At 34.9% G+C, this 15,029-nt stretch overlaps 1 protein-coding gene across 6 annotated transcripts in view; it reads right to left on the minus strand.

Annotated features, from left to right (window-relative positions):
- Positions 1-10,546, minus strand: part of LOC131873664 (MADS-box transcription factor 23-like) — a 57,591-nt gene extending 47,045 nt beyond the window's left edge. For 2 of the 6 annotated variants that reach the window (XM_059216759.1, XM_059216758.1), the window contains exon 1: positions 3,872-4,116. In XM_059216759.1, coding sequence (XP_059072742.1) covers positions 3,872-4,053 — 182 coding nt within the window. In that variant the 5' untranslated portion in view covers positions 4,054-4,116. Of the gene's footprint in view, positions 1-3,871; positions 4,117-10,226 lie in introns of those variants that run through there. The other 4 variants (XM_059216755.1, XM_059216753.1, XM_059216757.1 and 1 more) reach the window with 4 other exon arrangements.
- Positions 10,547-15,029: the final 4,483 nt, after the last annotated feature.

Below are 15,029 nucleotides of genomic sequence, written 5' to 3' on the forward strand. Positions count from 1 at the left end.
TTTCCAATTCTTTTTGAAGAATATCATTATCACATGAACTTTCATAAATATCTTTTCCTACCTGTCTATCAAATCTGAATTACATTTCTTTATCTTTATCAATTCATCCTTCAAAATATCTTTCTCAAACATTAAACTAGAATTTTCTTTCTTTATTTTTTTACCAATCTTTCCCATTGACAAAAAGTTGATTGTACCTGACACTGCTTGTAGATCTTTCTGTTTGGCGGCTTCTTCAACAATTCTGAACACTTCCTTTACTACTGCCGAAACCAAAACCTATCTCTGGCGACTATCTTCTCACTCTCAACTATAGCTTCCCTTTTTCTACTACCTTCACAGATTATTAGCAACCTCTTATCTTGGTGACTTTGTCTTATTCCTCCGATGTCTTTTCAGCAAAGCAGACTTTGAACAACAAATTTTTTTGACTTCTATAATGTTCTTTTTTTATGCGGTACTCACCTTTTGTTTTGACAGATAAAACACAACAAACTGCGATTTTGACAGCATCAAACGTGTGGGTGGAAATAAAAAACTTCAGCTCCCTCTCCTTCAACAATCTCTGTTTTAGCAGCACGCACACCATCCAAACAGGCGACTCCAATCTTGGATGGTTGCAAACTCTTTACACAATCTTCTGCCTTTTGCAGCAACAATCAACAACTTCAAAAAGAACACAGGGATCTACCAATCTCTGCCCACTTGGGCTCTTTTCATAAACCTTCTTCTACCCAAGACCTCTCACCCGCTCTAATGCCAAAACAGAGGATAAATAGAGACAAGACAATAAACAAAAGAAAAACAGAGCACTAATTTACACACAAAGAATTCTTTACTCAATTCAATCAGAACCTATTACATTGTGTAGTCTCTATTAATCCTTACAGTTAAAGCAGTATTAATCCTTACAGTTAAAGCAGTTTTATAGAAGTTGCAGCCTCTACAACCGTATATATCATCAACATGCACTTCATCCATTACATGCACTATATTTAGCTAACTGCATACACAACATGTTTTATTTGCAAGAACAGAAAAAACCTCAACTAAACATGTGAATGCAAATACTAGTTCGGAACAACTAGTTCTCATTGAAAAACTAAAATTAGCCTAAACAAGCTAGCTATGCCTTGATCGGTGATCGGTGATCGGTGGATGGTTGTGCATGACCGGTGGATGGCTGAGTTGAAACATTGCGGTGCATGGTGGTGTTTTACGGTGGAACTGGGAGCTCAGCATCACTTATCTACAGAAAGCTCCCGTGCCTTCTTCATCAGGCCGGCTCGCCTTTTGCAAAACGTTTTCTGTCATCAATCTTTTTCACTTCGATCCTTCCTCGACTCATTTTTTTCCCTTTCCAGCAGAGATGATGCTCAGCGAAAGAGAGAAACGTACCCAAATCAAATGGACCTAAGGCCCCAGTACAGCCACATTGAAACGATTAAATGAGGCCTTCCACAGTAATGTATATCCAAGCCGATGATAATAAGATTCACATCTGTTAGACTCCCTTTCTTTGCTACTAAACGAACGCGCATCTTGAAGTTGATGATAAAATTCTTTAGAGCCAAGTGAAATGCATCCTGAGACACTAAAAATCTGCTAATCGTCTAATAATACGTAGAATCCAATGCGTTAATGTATAGCATATTTTTGTTTGCAACTTAAAACTCTGGGGCCTCGCATTCTCTAAATAAGTCAATTTCATGCAGTTATATCATAAAGTTAAACAACAAATGGTTTTGATTAATAGTAGTAATTCTTGGTGTCTTAGTCTTCCATGTGTCCCCATTTTCATTAATGTTTTCCTTGTCTTATTTATCTCTGACTCTAGTACAGGCTAGTTGTCCCAGGTGTTAGAAGTAATAAATTAATTGTTTTCCTGGCTGTCGGCACAGACAAGGAGAACCCCTCATGCCGTCTTTTACAGATTTCAGCCGGCCACATGATTCATGCCACACTTTCTCATCTGTCCACAATAAATCCTTCAGCTAACTCCTTGCAACAGTATAAAAAACATTTATTATTTATTTTCCTATAATTTCAATGGATCAGACATGCATTCAGCAGAGTTCATTTTATGAGTTTCTCCTCTGTACCAGATTTCTTTCACCGGGTGAGTGTATTTGACAACATTCTGAAGAATCTCTGATCTCTTTTCCATTGTTTGTTCCAAACCCTTCGGAACTCCAATCACTCCCCTTTCCAAAAAGTTGTCATTCTCCTTATATTTCAATTTGGGAACCATCTTTCAATTATATTTGAATGGTGTTGCTTCCGTCATATTAATGCATAATAATTTTTTAAATTGACGTGCATGTCTTGTATAGATGGATGCCTGCAACATTTGTGTAAATGGTGGTATAATAATTTTTAAAATTGGCATGCACCCAAAAGAAACTATACTAAATTGTACAAATGATCCATACAACAGAGTTGAGGAAACTACATCAGCACCTAAAGGTGAGAAGTTGATGAAAGTGACTAACTTGTGCTTGTCATCCAAGCTACACGCTCAAAATGGAAGAGATACCTCGAAGCAAAATAATGGAGGTAAAGACGTAGGATACAACCATGGAAAGGGACGGATAAATTTTCTGTAATAAACTCCACAACAACAACCAGTCAACGTAATAACTAAAATGTACTGCGCTAAGCAGCCACTCAATGTATAGGTTGTCAAATCAGATGTGTGCTATAAATTGTCCTTTCACCATTTCCTCACTATTGTTGACAAACTCTGTCGTTCTTTATTAAACCCACTCTCTTAAATCAAAAAGTCATGGGGAGAATCAAATGCCTTCCATAGGTGAGCACCTAATCAATCTATAATTAAGTGTCACTTTTATCTGCACAAAATATTCTCTTCTTATTTTGTATTGGCTGTCAAAACAGATCTTTCATACAGCGTGTTAGTGACAGGTTAGTCAATTGTAACTGTTAAATACAAAATCGACGGTGTAAAATATTGACAGGTTAGTCAATTGCAACTGTTAAATACAAAATCGACGGTGTAAAATATTGCAACCGTTAAATACAAAATACAAAATATTGCAACCATTAAATACAAAATACAAAATATTGCAACCGTTAAATACAAAATCGACGGTGTAATATGTACGATTAAAATGCATGTTAGTCAATCCTACTGTCATTATGAAACCAGAATAGACCCATCCCTTTACATTTATATCTAAACATCTAAACTTGAAATAATGGATACTTCTGAAAAGAAGTAGATTAAATTGATTAACAAAACATTTCTACCTTCACAAACTCGGCAAATGTCATAAATTAACAGAGAAGTGTAAGAAAGCGCGCAGTCTATCGCACTGAAGAAATACGGAAATGAATTGAATGTAGACTAATAATTCAATTAATATGGAGGGTCTTGTGGGCCACCCTGATTTGATGGTTTGGTAAGAATTTAAATTTCACAAATATTTAGTCTTCAGTTCCACTGACACGACTACGTATTCTTTTATCAAAGGATAATTTTTAATGTGTTTCTATCTTTAACCAAAAAAAAATTGGGTTTTCATAGGGTAAGTTATGGTTCTTTTATAAGTTCAAAGCTTATAAGAAGTAAGGTTTGTATAACCTCAAATTATAGATCATCTGTAATTCATATACAAACCATCTCGTAACATAAACTATAAAGAAAATCTCTCTCTTTGTTTTTCAAAAATGAGAAAAGCAGAGGGAGGCTTTGTCTGGCATTTTATTTTCCTTCATTCTCCTTCCCAAAACTAAACCGTCATAAGAAAATCTCTAATCTATGGAACACACCCAGCTAATATAATACAGCAAGCCAATAGAGTGAAAAGTATTTGGGTAAGAGAGTTAGAAGCAGATGGTAATGGTGTACCTGGGGCTGGAGAAACGAAAGAGCTTGCCAGTTTGAGAAAAGATAACGAGACCCACTTGGGCGTCACACAACACGGAAAGCTCCCGCGCCTTCTTTATCAGGCTAGCTCGCCTTTTGCAAAATGTGATTACCCTATTCTTTTTGTCATCAATCTTTTTCACTTCGATCCTTCCTCGACCCATTTTTAACTTGGATGCTTAGCGAAAGACAGAAACCTACCCAAATAAACATAAGGAGCTCAAGAACAGGACCATTGAAATAGCGTATTTGCAGTTTTAAGAAGTAGGAAAGGACGATAAGGCAGTGGGTAGGTGCTCTTTCACAATGGAATTCAATCCTCCTCATAATCACGTCACCAATAAAATCTAACACTTCTACAAGAGGACATAAATAGTCATAAATAGATACAAACTAGCACCTTGTATTTAGGGGAGGTTCAAGGGATAAGTCGATAGCATATCAAAAGTAAAAATTAAATATTAAATGTATCAAATTTTCAGGGAATGTGATTATTTGTTTGAAACTTCTAGATTTAAATGTGTAAGTCAATTTTTTCAATGGAACATTATTTCTCTTTTCAAGTTTATTCATCTTGATAATGGTTCATGGAACATGATTTGAATTGTTGATGAAAAAATTGATAATCTACATCAACATTGAAAATATAACATAATTAATGTAGATATATAATTTTATAATATGATAATAGTTAGAAAATTTAATGATTGTTAAAATGTTAAATTAAAATATTATATATAATAATGGTAGATAGGTTTATGTTTTCTTGAGCAACACTGAAGGGTTTTCTTACTGGTTCTTTCCCTTCAATGCTCTTTGAACCAGACACATGTAAAAATATATATAATCAATATAATTTTAGTGGTTTCATCCACTTTTATCAAAAAAAATAAAATAAATAGTATATTATATTTAAAAATAAAAAAAATTATGAATAAAATAGTATATGTTTTTTAATTATTATTTTTTCTTTAAAAATTTAGATTCAATGAGCTAAATTCTAAGATTCAAATAAAAAAAGGTAATTTGTCCCCTTAAAAAACTTTAAGCTTAAATTAAAACTACTTTTGATAGATTTTGAACTATTAAAATATCCTCTTGTTAAAAAAATATTTAAAAGAAAAACAATGAACAGTCAATATTAATTCCATTGTTTTTAAATGCAAAAAGATTATTTCTAGCACAATTTTTTTCAGGAGTGAGACAACTTTTCTCGGAAAAAGTAGTATGACAAGTCCACAATAAACAAAGTCTATCAGCTAAAGAAAAATCAAACATAAATGAATACAATTGACAGATCAAACCATGACAATTCGATGAGGACATAAATAGTTTAAAAAATAATAATTTAATTTATTTGAGTATAATTGGTGAGGGTGAATGATATGTTTCTTAATTACACAACGCATCTACATTCAAAGTTAGAGGGGTGTGATGTAATGGATGAGTTCAATTTTGTACGCAAACAACTTTGACGAAATGGATACCCTCTTAATCCTTGACTCTCTCTCGCAAAAATAAATAATAAAAAAATTTGAATGAGAACATAATTAACAAATTTAAATGAGAGCATAATCAGCAAACAACAAAACCTGATCTGGATTCCATAAGCATACACAAAATCATTCATACATAAAACTTTAATGAACCAAGTCTGGTATAATTTTGGATAAATAAAAAAAATCAAATACAAATGGACCAATACTTAAAACAAGGGCCAGTGGATAATTAGCTGACAGATTTACTCTTGCCAAAGAATAAAAAGTGTTTTACTAATGCATAAAGCAGCCGTTTTTTAGGCTGCGTAGACATGGCCAATTGAGTACAACCACATTGAAACTATCCTAAATTAAAATCATGAGTAAATTAGACCTTCCACACATAAGTAATATCCAACCATTAATGCGTAGAATCCAGAGAGACAAAGTATTGCATTTATTTTGGAACTCAAAAAATTTGAGGCCTCACATCCTCTAAATAGGGGAAGAGCACCAGCAGTCGTTATAGCTCCAATAACCAAACACTCCTTGCACACCCAAAGCCCCAATTACTAACTTTAAAGAAACAAAAAAAAGAACCCTAAAAGCCCATTACTAAATTTCACATGTACTAATAGGCATCCATTTTTTTAGCATTTTTGGACCATAATTGGCTCATTTGTGCACCTTTATTGGTACCCATAACGCTTGACTACTAGGGCATTTGTGCATTAAGTATTGGCAATTTCAAGTGCACAGTTATTGAGGCATATTTAAGCAAGTATCAGGCGACTCTTTGAAATGTGTACTTTTTTACCCTTGAACATATAATGGATCCCACAGCATGCAAATTGTTACTACCTAGAAGCCACAACAATAGCTATAAGAAGTTGAGTCTCATGCAAAGACAAGCACAAACAAATTGTCAAAATTTGATATATTGTTTAAAATTTAAGGGTGCATGAAGTTAACTATAACGACCACTAATATGCTTCCCCTAAGTCAATTTCCTAGTGTTGAACATAAATTAAAGTCAAACAACAATTGATTTCAACTAAAATTAGTAATTCTTGATCTATTAGCCATCCATGCTTCATTGTCTAGGCCATTAAATGCAATATCTTCCCATTTTCCTTAGTGATCTCCTTTATCTTTGACTCTACTACAAGCAGCTTGTCCTAGATGGCGTGAATATTTGACAATATTCTCAAAACACTCTTGTACTCTTTCCATTGCTTGCTCCAACTCCTTCGGAACTCCAATCTCTCCCCTTTCCACCAAGTTGCCTTCTCCTTACATTTGAATTTGGGAACTATCTTTCAATTATATTTGAATGGTGTTGCTTCCACCATATTATGGTGTAATAATTTTAAAAATTGGCAACATGTCTTGTATAGATAGATGTTGCAACATTTGTGTAGGTGGTATATAGCCATTGTTAGAAAAATGTGATAATGTTGGCAAATGAAAATTGCCTGTACTATTCATAAGATATCAAGCATTTGAGGGGAAAGTGAATATGATAAAACCCACCAACCAATGAGAGGACCCTTCTAGTATTCATTAGCAAGTTGCTAATATCAAAGAAAAATAAATAGCCAACTCTAGGCAAGGAAGCTTCCCAAATTCCAGATAGCTAGGAGTATCATGCCCATGAGAAGGAGTAGAAGGAAAGCGAGAAGGTTGAGACCAACTAGGAGCCTCATGGTCCTTGAAGCCTTCAAACTGGGATCCTCATATCTCTTTTGGTAGATAGTCTCAGGGCATGCATATGCCCATGGCAAGAGCTAAAATTTTGGAAATCATACAGAGGGCTTCACCCCAGTGATCTAAAATCTCTCAAGTAGATGTGCAAATTCAAGTGTAACCTTTGTGATTTTGTACCTAGTTAGGCATAAGCACATTAGAGTGCAAATCATAATTTTAATGTATATAGAAAAGTGAATCTCAATCAAACAACCTAAAGAGAGATAAAGTTTCATCTTTCCAAATAGTACAAAGAAATTCTACCTTGAAAGGATGCCAAATTTAGATAATTTTAAATGGGTGACAAGGCCGATTTCTTAGAAATTTCATATGCCATGAGAGGGGAAGGGATCAAGCCTAAAAGGGCCTAAAGAAATAATGCATCCAAATACAAGCTTTTTAAGCTTTGGAGCATAACTAAAAATATGCTTTGAGTCTTGAACTACTGACAAAAAGGATGGCAAGGTTGGGAACTCCTATATGAGACAAGAGAGAGCCAATAGTAAATAATGCACACACGAAATGAACCAACTTGGGCTCGAGAATAGTTATCCAAACAATCTAGAACTGTTGATCATGCCAAGTGATAGGAGAAGACTAGAGACATGCTAATAGAGATTTATCTAATCCAATATTGGCAGAGGAGGCATAAGCCATAAGCAGCAGTGTTTGCAATTACAAAATGATGTTTTAGGATATGATTTGAACACTTTCCACTGAGTCTTAAAGGACCTAACCCTAATTTTTTGAACCATATGGGAGGGATGATATGAATAACAATCTAGAAGGTATCTTGATCTTAATTGGATAGAAAGAGTTTTGATTTGGACTCAAGTCATGATAAGAAACTCTTGGTATCTATATCAAGGCAATTTGATAGAATTTTATTTCCTCTAGATTTAAGAATTTCAAATCATGAACCCAAGGGGCTTTGAAAAGAAGATGGTTTTGACTAGATAGAACCAAAGACCACCAAACAAGTTGATAGTTAATCGAAAGGCTATTCCTCATTGCCAAGCCCTAAGATGTTAGCGCTTGATGAGCTTCCAAGCATTCTAAATGCTTTTGATAACAAGTGTGCCTTGTAACAAATTCACTCATGGTGAGAAGAAGGGGTGTAGAACCCAAATCCTTTCCAAGTTAGTTATCAAATAGACACTCTTGACAAAATACAAAGTCTAAAGAGAAATTTCCAAACATCGTTCCCTTCCAAAGTCCTAACAAACCATCTAACCGAAAAAAAATGCCTGATGACGGATTGAGAGTAATCGTAAACTACCAATACCATCAAGGAGACAACAAAATTTCCAAGCAACATGATGAAATCCTTTATTCCCATCAATAGAGGCCCAAATTATTGGATTCATGGCAATTTTTTACAATTAGTCTTTCGCATGATACACCACCCACAAATGCTCGACGTGCTATTATCTATACGTTAGAGCATATTTCAATGCTGGGAAGCTCTCATTTCAATCCATGACCATTGAACCAGTGGCTCCTTAAGATGGGTTTTTCTTGTAGATTCAATCCAGTTCAGTATGACTGTTACATAGCTGCCTTGTCCAACCTTTTACAATTTCAGAGATCTACTAAATCCATCAACTAGAGATTGATATCTTTATGTTATAGAGCATCTTACAATCTAAATGACCGACCTGTTACCGTGGGCTGTCATTTATTTTTGTTCAACGAGTTTAGGAAACTACAACAGTATAGGAGAGAAGTTAAAGTTGATGAACGAGACTAATTCGTGCATGTCATCCAAGCTACACACTCAAAACGGAAGAGATTATCTTTAAGCAAAATAATGGAGGTAAAGACTTAGGATACAATCATGGAAAAGAACGGATAAGTTTGTTATAATAACCTCCACAACACCAACCAGTCAACGTAGTTACCAAAATATAATGTGCTCACCATCTTTTCACCGTACAGGCTGTAAAATCAGATTTGAGTAATAAATTGTCCTTTTACCTTTTCCTCACTATTGTTGAGAAACTCCATTGTTCTTTATTAAACCTCTCTCTCTCTCTCTTAAATAAGAGATGGGGGGAATCAAATGCCTTCCATAGGTGAGTACCTAATCAATCTGTAATAAGTGCCACTTTTATCTGCACAAAATATTCTCTTCCCACTTTCCATTTATAACTATACTTGAAATACTGGATACTTCTTTAAAAAAGTAGATTAACAATTAGACCTTGAGAAACTCCGCAAATGCCATAAATTAACAGAGAAAAGTAAGAAAGAGCGCAGTCTATCGTACTGAAGAAATACGGAAATGAATTGAATGTAGACTAATAATTCAACTAATATGATGGGTCTTGTAGAACATCCCGATTTGATGTTTTGGTAAGAATTTATATTTCACAAATATTTAGTTAGAGATGTGTCTATTCTGGTGTTAAAACTTTCAATTTGTATTTCGTGTTAATGACAATTTAAAAAATCGTGATTGTTCTTTTCAAAATCAATGGTATATAACGATCAATAATCTGTATGTTATTGACTCTGTACTGCAGTTTTGGAGCCAGAATAGCTGTGGGCTTTAGTCTTCAATTCCACTCACACAACTAGGCACATAGTTTATCACAGAATTATTCTTTAATATGTTTTTATTTCAATTTGTTTTTTCTCTAAGATGCTATTTAGGTTGTCTTTTTGTACATTTAGGTACATTACATAAAGGACTGTTTTATTTATGAAAATATTTAGATCAAATATAGAGATATTTTAAAAGTAGAGTCTCTAAACACTTTGTTTGAAAAGGAAAGAATTGTGAAGATAACTGATTACCCTGTCAAAATTCACAACAAGATAAACTTGATCAGCAATGATTAGGACCACTTCTTGTTTGCTTCCAGATTTTGTTAGTTGACCGTTCATCTCAATTTTGGATTCCGCAGTTTGGTCTAATGAACGTCAATGATTTCATTACTTCACACCAGGGTTTTCTCACATTTGTGTTTCCTTCCATTCTCCTTCCTAAATCTAAACTGTCATAAGAAAATCTCTAACCTATGAAACATACCCAGCTAATACAATACAAGAAGCCAATAGAGTGAAAACTGTTCGGGTAAGAAAGTTAGAAGCAGATGGTAATGGTGTACCTGGGGCTGGAGAAACGAGAGAGCTTTCCGGTTTGAGAAAAGATAACGAGACCCACTTGGGCGTCACACAACACAGACAGTTCCTGCGCTTTCTTCATCAGCCCAGCTCGCCTTTTACAAAAAGTCACGACTCTACTCTTCTTGTCCTCAATTTTCTTCACTTCGATCCTTCCTCGCCCCATTCTTTCCTTTTCCAGCGGAGGGGATAGTTTGCCAAAGAAAGAAGGCTGCCCAGAAACACTGAACACGAGCATGGAAATATTCTGTATTTGCACGAGGAAGGACGGCAAGGCAGTGTAGTGAGTAGGTGTTAAATTACACTGGAATTCAATCCTCTTCATAATCATTTCCCAACAAAACATGACAATTCAACGAGGAGGACATAAATAGCCATAAATAGATACGAATGACTAATCAAACCATGAGAATTCGACGGGGAGAACATAAATATTAATCAATGTTGGGTTTCAAACGTGTAAGCTGCAGATTGCACCCGTCTATAAAGCCGGGGGTTAAAGAATTGCATAAAACAATAACTTCTTCCCTGCTACAAAAGGCAAAGATAAGGAAAAAAAACGTTGATGAAGCTTGTCACAAATTTCGTTTTGTTCGACATTCCTCGACATACTAAATGTAGACATCACATTTTCCTCCTAGATAGAATTCTCGTCTCCAAGGCATTGCCCATGTTATAGGGTGTTGTAATAGGGCCGCGACTATTCTGTCTCCAAAACAGATCTTTCGTACAGCGTGTTAGTGAGAGGTTAGTCAATTGCGACCCTTAAATGCAAAATCTACGGTGTAAAACGCGCGACTAACACGCGTGTTAGTCCCTCCGTACTGCCTTTTTGGAGCCAGAATAGACGCGTCCTTGTAATAGCATCATGTGTCACTTTAAGTGATGTGACATGAGTTTAAATTTCCCCTAAGATATTTTTGATAGCCGAATGCTTATACATTTATTATTTGGAGATGTAAAATGGTCATAAAGGCAACCATCTATTATATGTCCAACCTATTGTCATCCTATCACATCTATGGAAAATAATAAAATATCAACCAACCTTTAATGATTGCAGTAGAGGGAAGTGTTCCTATGCATTGCATGGTCTCATCATTCTATTGTCACAAAGTGTTTGTGTGATCAGTGGCTATCTAGCATTATATTTAGCACCGGTTATGAAGGATTTTTTAAAAAAAAGTCTAAGTGTCTCTTTTGTAGCCCGTGCTAAATATAATACTGGGCCTCTTTAATATCTTTCACGGCAAGATATGAATTGTTGTTCTTACTTAATCTATTTATGAGGTGAGATGTGTTAAAAATATTAAGGGGTTAAGAAGCAAGCATCCTTAGTCTTTGTGTCGTATATGTTTCTACATATAGAAGTGTGAAATCTTTGTTTCAAGATAAACTAGCATGTAGGTACTTGGTTGAGAAGCAAGCATCCTTAGTATATGTGTGATATATGTTTCTACTTATAGAGGTTTGAAATCTTTGTTTCAAGATAAACTACATGTAAGTACTTGGTGACAATCAAATATGAGTTTCATATGACTTAGGTATGGTTTATATCAAGGTTCATTTTATCACCATTTCTCATTTGTTATCTCGACAAAAATAGCTCAAGAACACCCCTGGGATTAGTAGAACCTAAACCAAAAGGACTTTCCCATCCTTATCAATTGGTCAATTAATATCCCAACCTTATTATAAGTTGCAAGTTATTTGCCCTAAGCTTGATACCCCTAATACCTAAGAGTGTCTTCTCCTTAGGGATTTGAGGATCCATAGTGTTGGTGTTTCCAACTAATGTACCCATGTATCCTTTGTGAGTAGCCAACTTCAATCTTCAAGGGCATAGATCAGAGGCCAACTAATAGGATAGTGGCTAGGGATAAGGGGCCAGTCATATCCTCTGCACTTTAGGCTCTATTAAACCAAGGTGGACAAACCTTCTAGCAATACTTTATAATCCTAATTCCTTTTCCTAAGTATTGCAATAGATATGTTCTCAATATTTGGGATGATCACCTAAATATTTAACTCAAATGGATACTAATTCATCCCTGATTAGTACACTCTGAAATACCTTGAGAACAACTAATTCTAACACTTAAAATAAGAACAAAAATTAAAACAAAGGTAATTTATGTAATTTTAAAACATGCCAAGGTCAATAACACAGGGAACTTGATCAGTGCCTATCCATTGGGCTAGATGAACCATTATTATAATTTAGCATATGGAGTGACTGCAACATCCTTAATTAGAGACACCTTCTATTATATGATCAATACCTAATATCAATCATAATATAAAAAATGAGTCAACAAGTTGTGCCTAGTAGCCAATAAGATCTCTACAAAATCTCTATGACTGATTCAAGCATTTTAATCTTCTACTTTAGAAGAAGCAGAAATCACACACATATCAGCAACACGGTGCAGAGACAAAATCAAAAGAATCATTGATCATTGATTTTATAAGATTTTGGAGCATACATATTGGAAACGACTTGAGAATCATTGAGTTTGATTCTAAGATGCTCCTGAAAATCGCATGGACTTCATATGTCAATTGTAAATTTATAAAGAAAAGTGAAATAGGACATAAGAACTGAACAAGTTCCTGAATTATAGACCAATGGACAAGGTATGCAAATTCACCTTGGTGAAATTCTCTAAGGACTTATAAGACTCGAAAGACTCTACAAATATATTTTCCAGAGAGGAAAAATAAGACCTTGATTATCTTTTTATATGAATAAGGTTGTAACAAGCTCTGGGCCTTTTACAATATTTTAAGGCAGTAGGTGACTGCCTGACACGGAAAAGGACAAAAACCTTTTTATATGTCCTGACAAAGATAGACATTCATTTTTCTCCCTGCAGGTGATAATTGTTGTAGATGATCTGGAGCTCTCCTTTTTTCGTGCAAGCTCACTTAGCAAGCTGGAAGATTTGATAACCTTGCAGGCCTATTAAATTCACCATGACAGAGAGCAACTTACTACATCTTTGGAAAGATATACATCAAGTAAACAAACCTTTAAACCAAAATTCTCTCTATAGGACCATAAACTGACCACCTAACAGAATCAAATCTTCTTTACATCCAAATTTATCGAAGGAATGAGAAAAACATAAAGAATCAAAAAGGGAGGGAAATAACGGTTAGTTCTTAATTCAAAAATTTAGAAGAGAGGAGGAGAATCAGAAAACTCCCAGTTCGTTTTCTTTAATTTGTTGGATCAGCCTGATGTGTTTCTGATAGTTTTCATCATCAATTATTGTCCTTGCAACCTCTACTCTTGTCGTTCCATTATCAAACTTTGATAATGCATCCAGGTAGGTTCTTAGCTTCTTCATGGTCTATGTTTCATCAACAAATATGTCTAATAGCATTGGATCCAAAATTGTCTTAATTTCTGACTTTGGCCTTAGGACTCTTTTTCCTTCTAGATCACTCTTCTCTTTGTAAAATAGAGTAGGCATATGGTAAGTCACCAAACACTGAAAAACAAACAATTCTGACTTAATTCTTTATATGTACATCTAATGAGTGATGAAGACCCGAATTAGTACATTTAAATTTGACCTCATGTCAAATATTAACTCATGTAGATACAGTGGTAGAGGTCTAAAAATAGTGACCTCAATTGCAATGACCATCTTCTGCGAGAATGAGATAGAGCAAGCTACAAATTTCTACCACTTGAGATGAATTTGATAAAACCCCAATAGCTCCTCGTGCTCATCCCAGGCAACATCAGCATGATCCATAATAGCATGAAGCACCACAACATGATCCATAATAGCATCAAATTTTGATTCCAATAAATCTTTTGTCATCTCAGTGACAATATTCTTCTCTATCCTTGGCCACAATTTCTCTTACACCTTGTCTATAATTATTGGAAATTGTCATGAGTAGGTCAATGTTTACAAAGACATTAGAAACAACTAGTCTTCCCATATTTAAATTCCAAATACTACACTGGAACACATTCCTTCTTTTTGTTGTAGCACCTCCTCCAAAGGTTGAAACCCTAGGGTTTCATTATAGGGTCCCTACACATAGTTTTATAGTCGATGATAAATTCATTTGGTTTGGCACCAACCTTGGCCCTCTCTTGAGTGTCAATCAATCTAGGAAGCTGAAAGATTATTTCATCTAAGAACTTCCTCTTACCCTGGCTAGATGATTCAGCCATTTCCTATTCTATGATTTTGATAGATAAGAATCAACTGACTGTTACCAGGGTTTCAAATTTTAGTTTACAAAGAAGACCTTTAGGAATGCTCAACTATACATAGTCATTCTGAAAAGAAGTAAAATTCAAAGCATAGTAGACATGAAGAAGATTGGGAGTAAGTAAGATTTCCTACTAACAAAACATAGAGTAAAACCCTAGTGTACAAAAATTGGCATCACAGAGATAACAAAGGGCATAGGAAAGTATTAAAGAATGCTTACTAGAATAAAAAGAACAGTTTGATCAAGAACTTGGCTTAAAATGGTGGATTTGAGTCATTAATTGTAGGCACATAACTTGGTTGGCGTGAACTAGCCGTTATTTTTCATATTTGAACGTTACAATAGCAACAACTATTACCCCTTTTTAGGTGGTTACCAATGAGGAAAGAACATGTCGACATGTGATTCCCCTTTACGTGCTTACAAACCTATCACAACCAATCACCTTCACTAAGTTGTGCAACATCACAACAATCATGACTGTGGATCGTGTTCGTTGTATCCTCACATTAAACTCCACCGCTTAATGGGCTTCAGAGTTGCGG

Source organism: Cryptomeria japonica, chromosome 2 (genome assembly GCF_030272615.1).
Source record: "Cryptomeria japonica chromosome 2, Sugi_1.0, whole genome shotgun sequence".
NCBI lineage: Eukaryota > Viridiplantae > Streptophyta > Pinopsida > Cupressales > Cupressaceae > Cryptomeria > Cryptomeria japonica.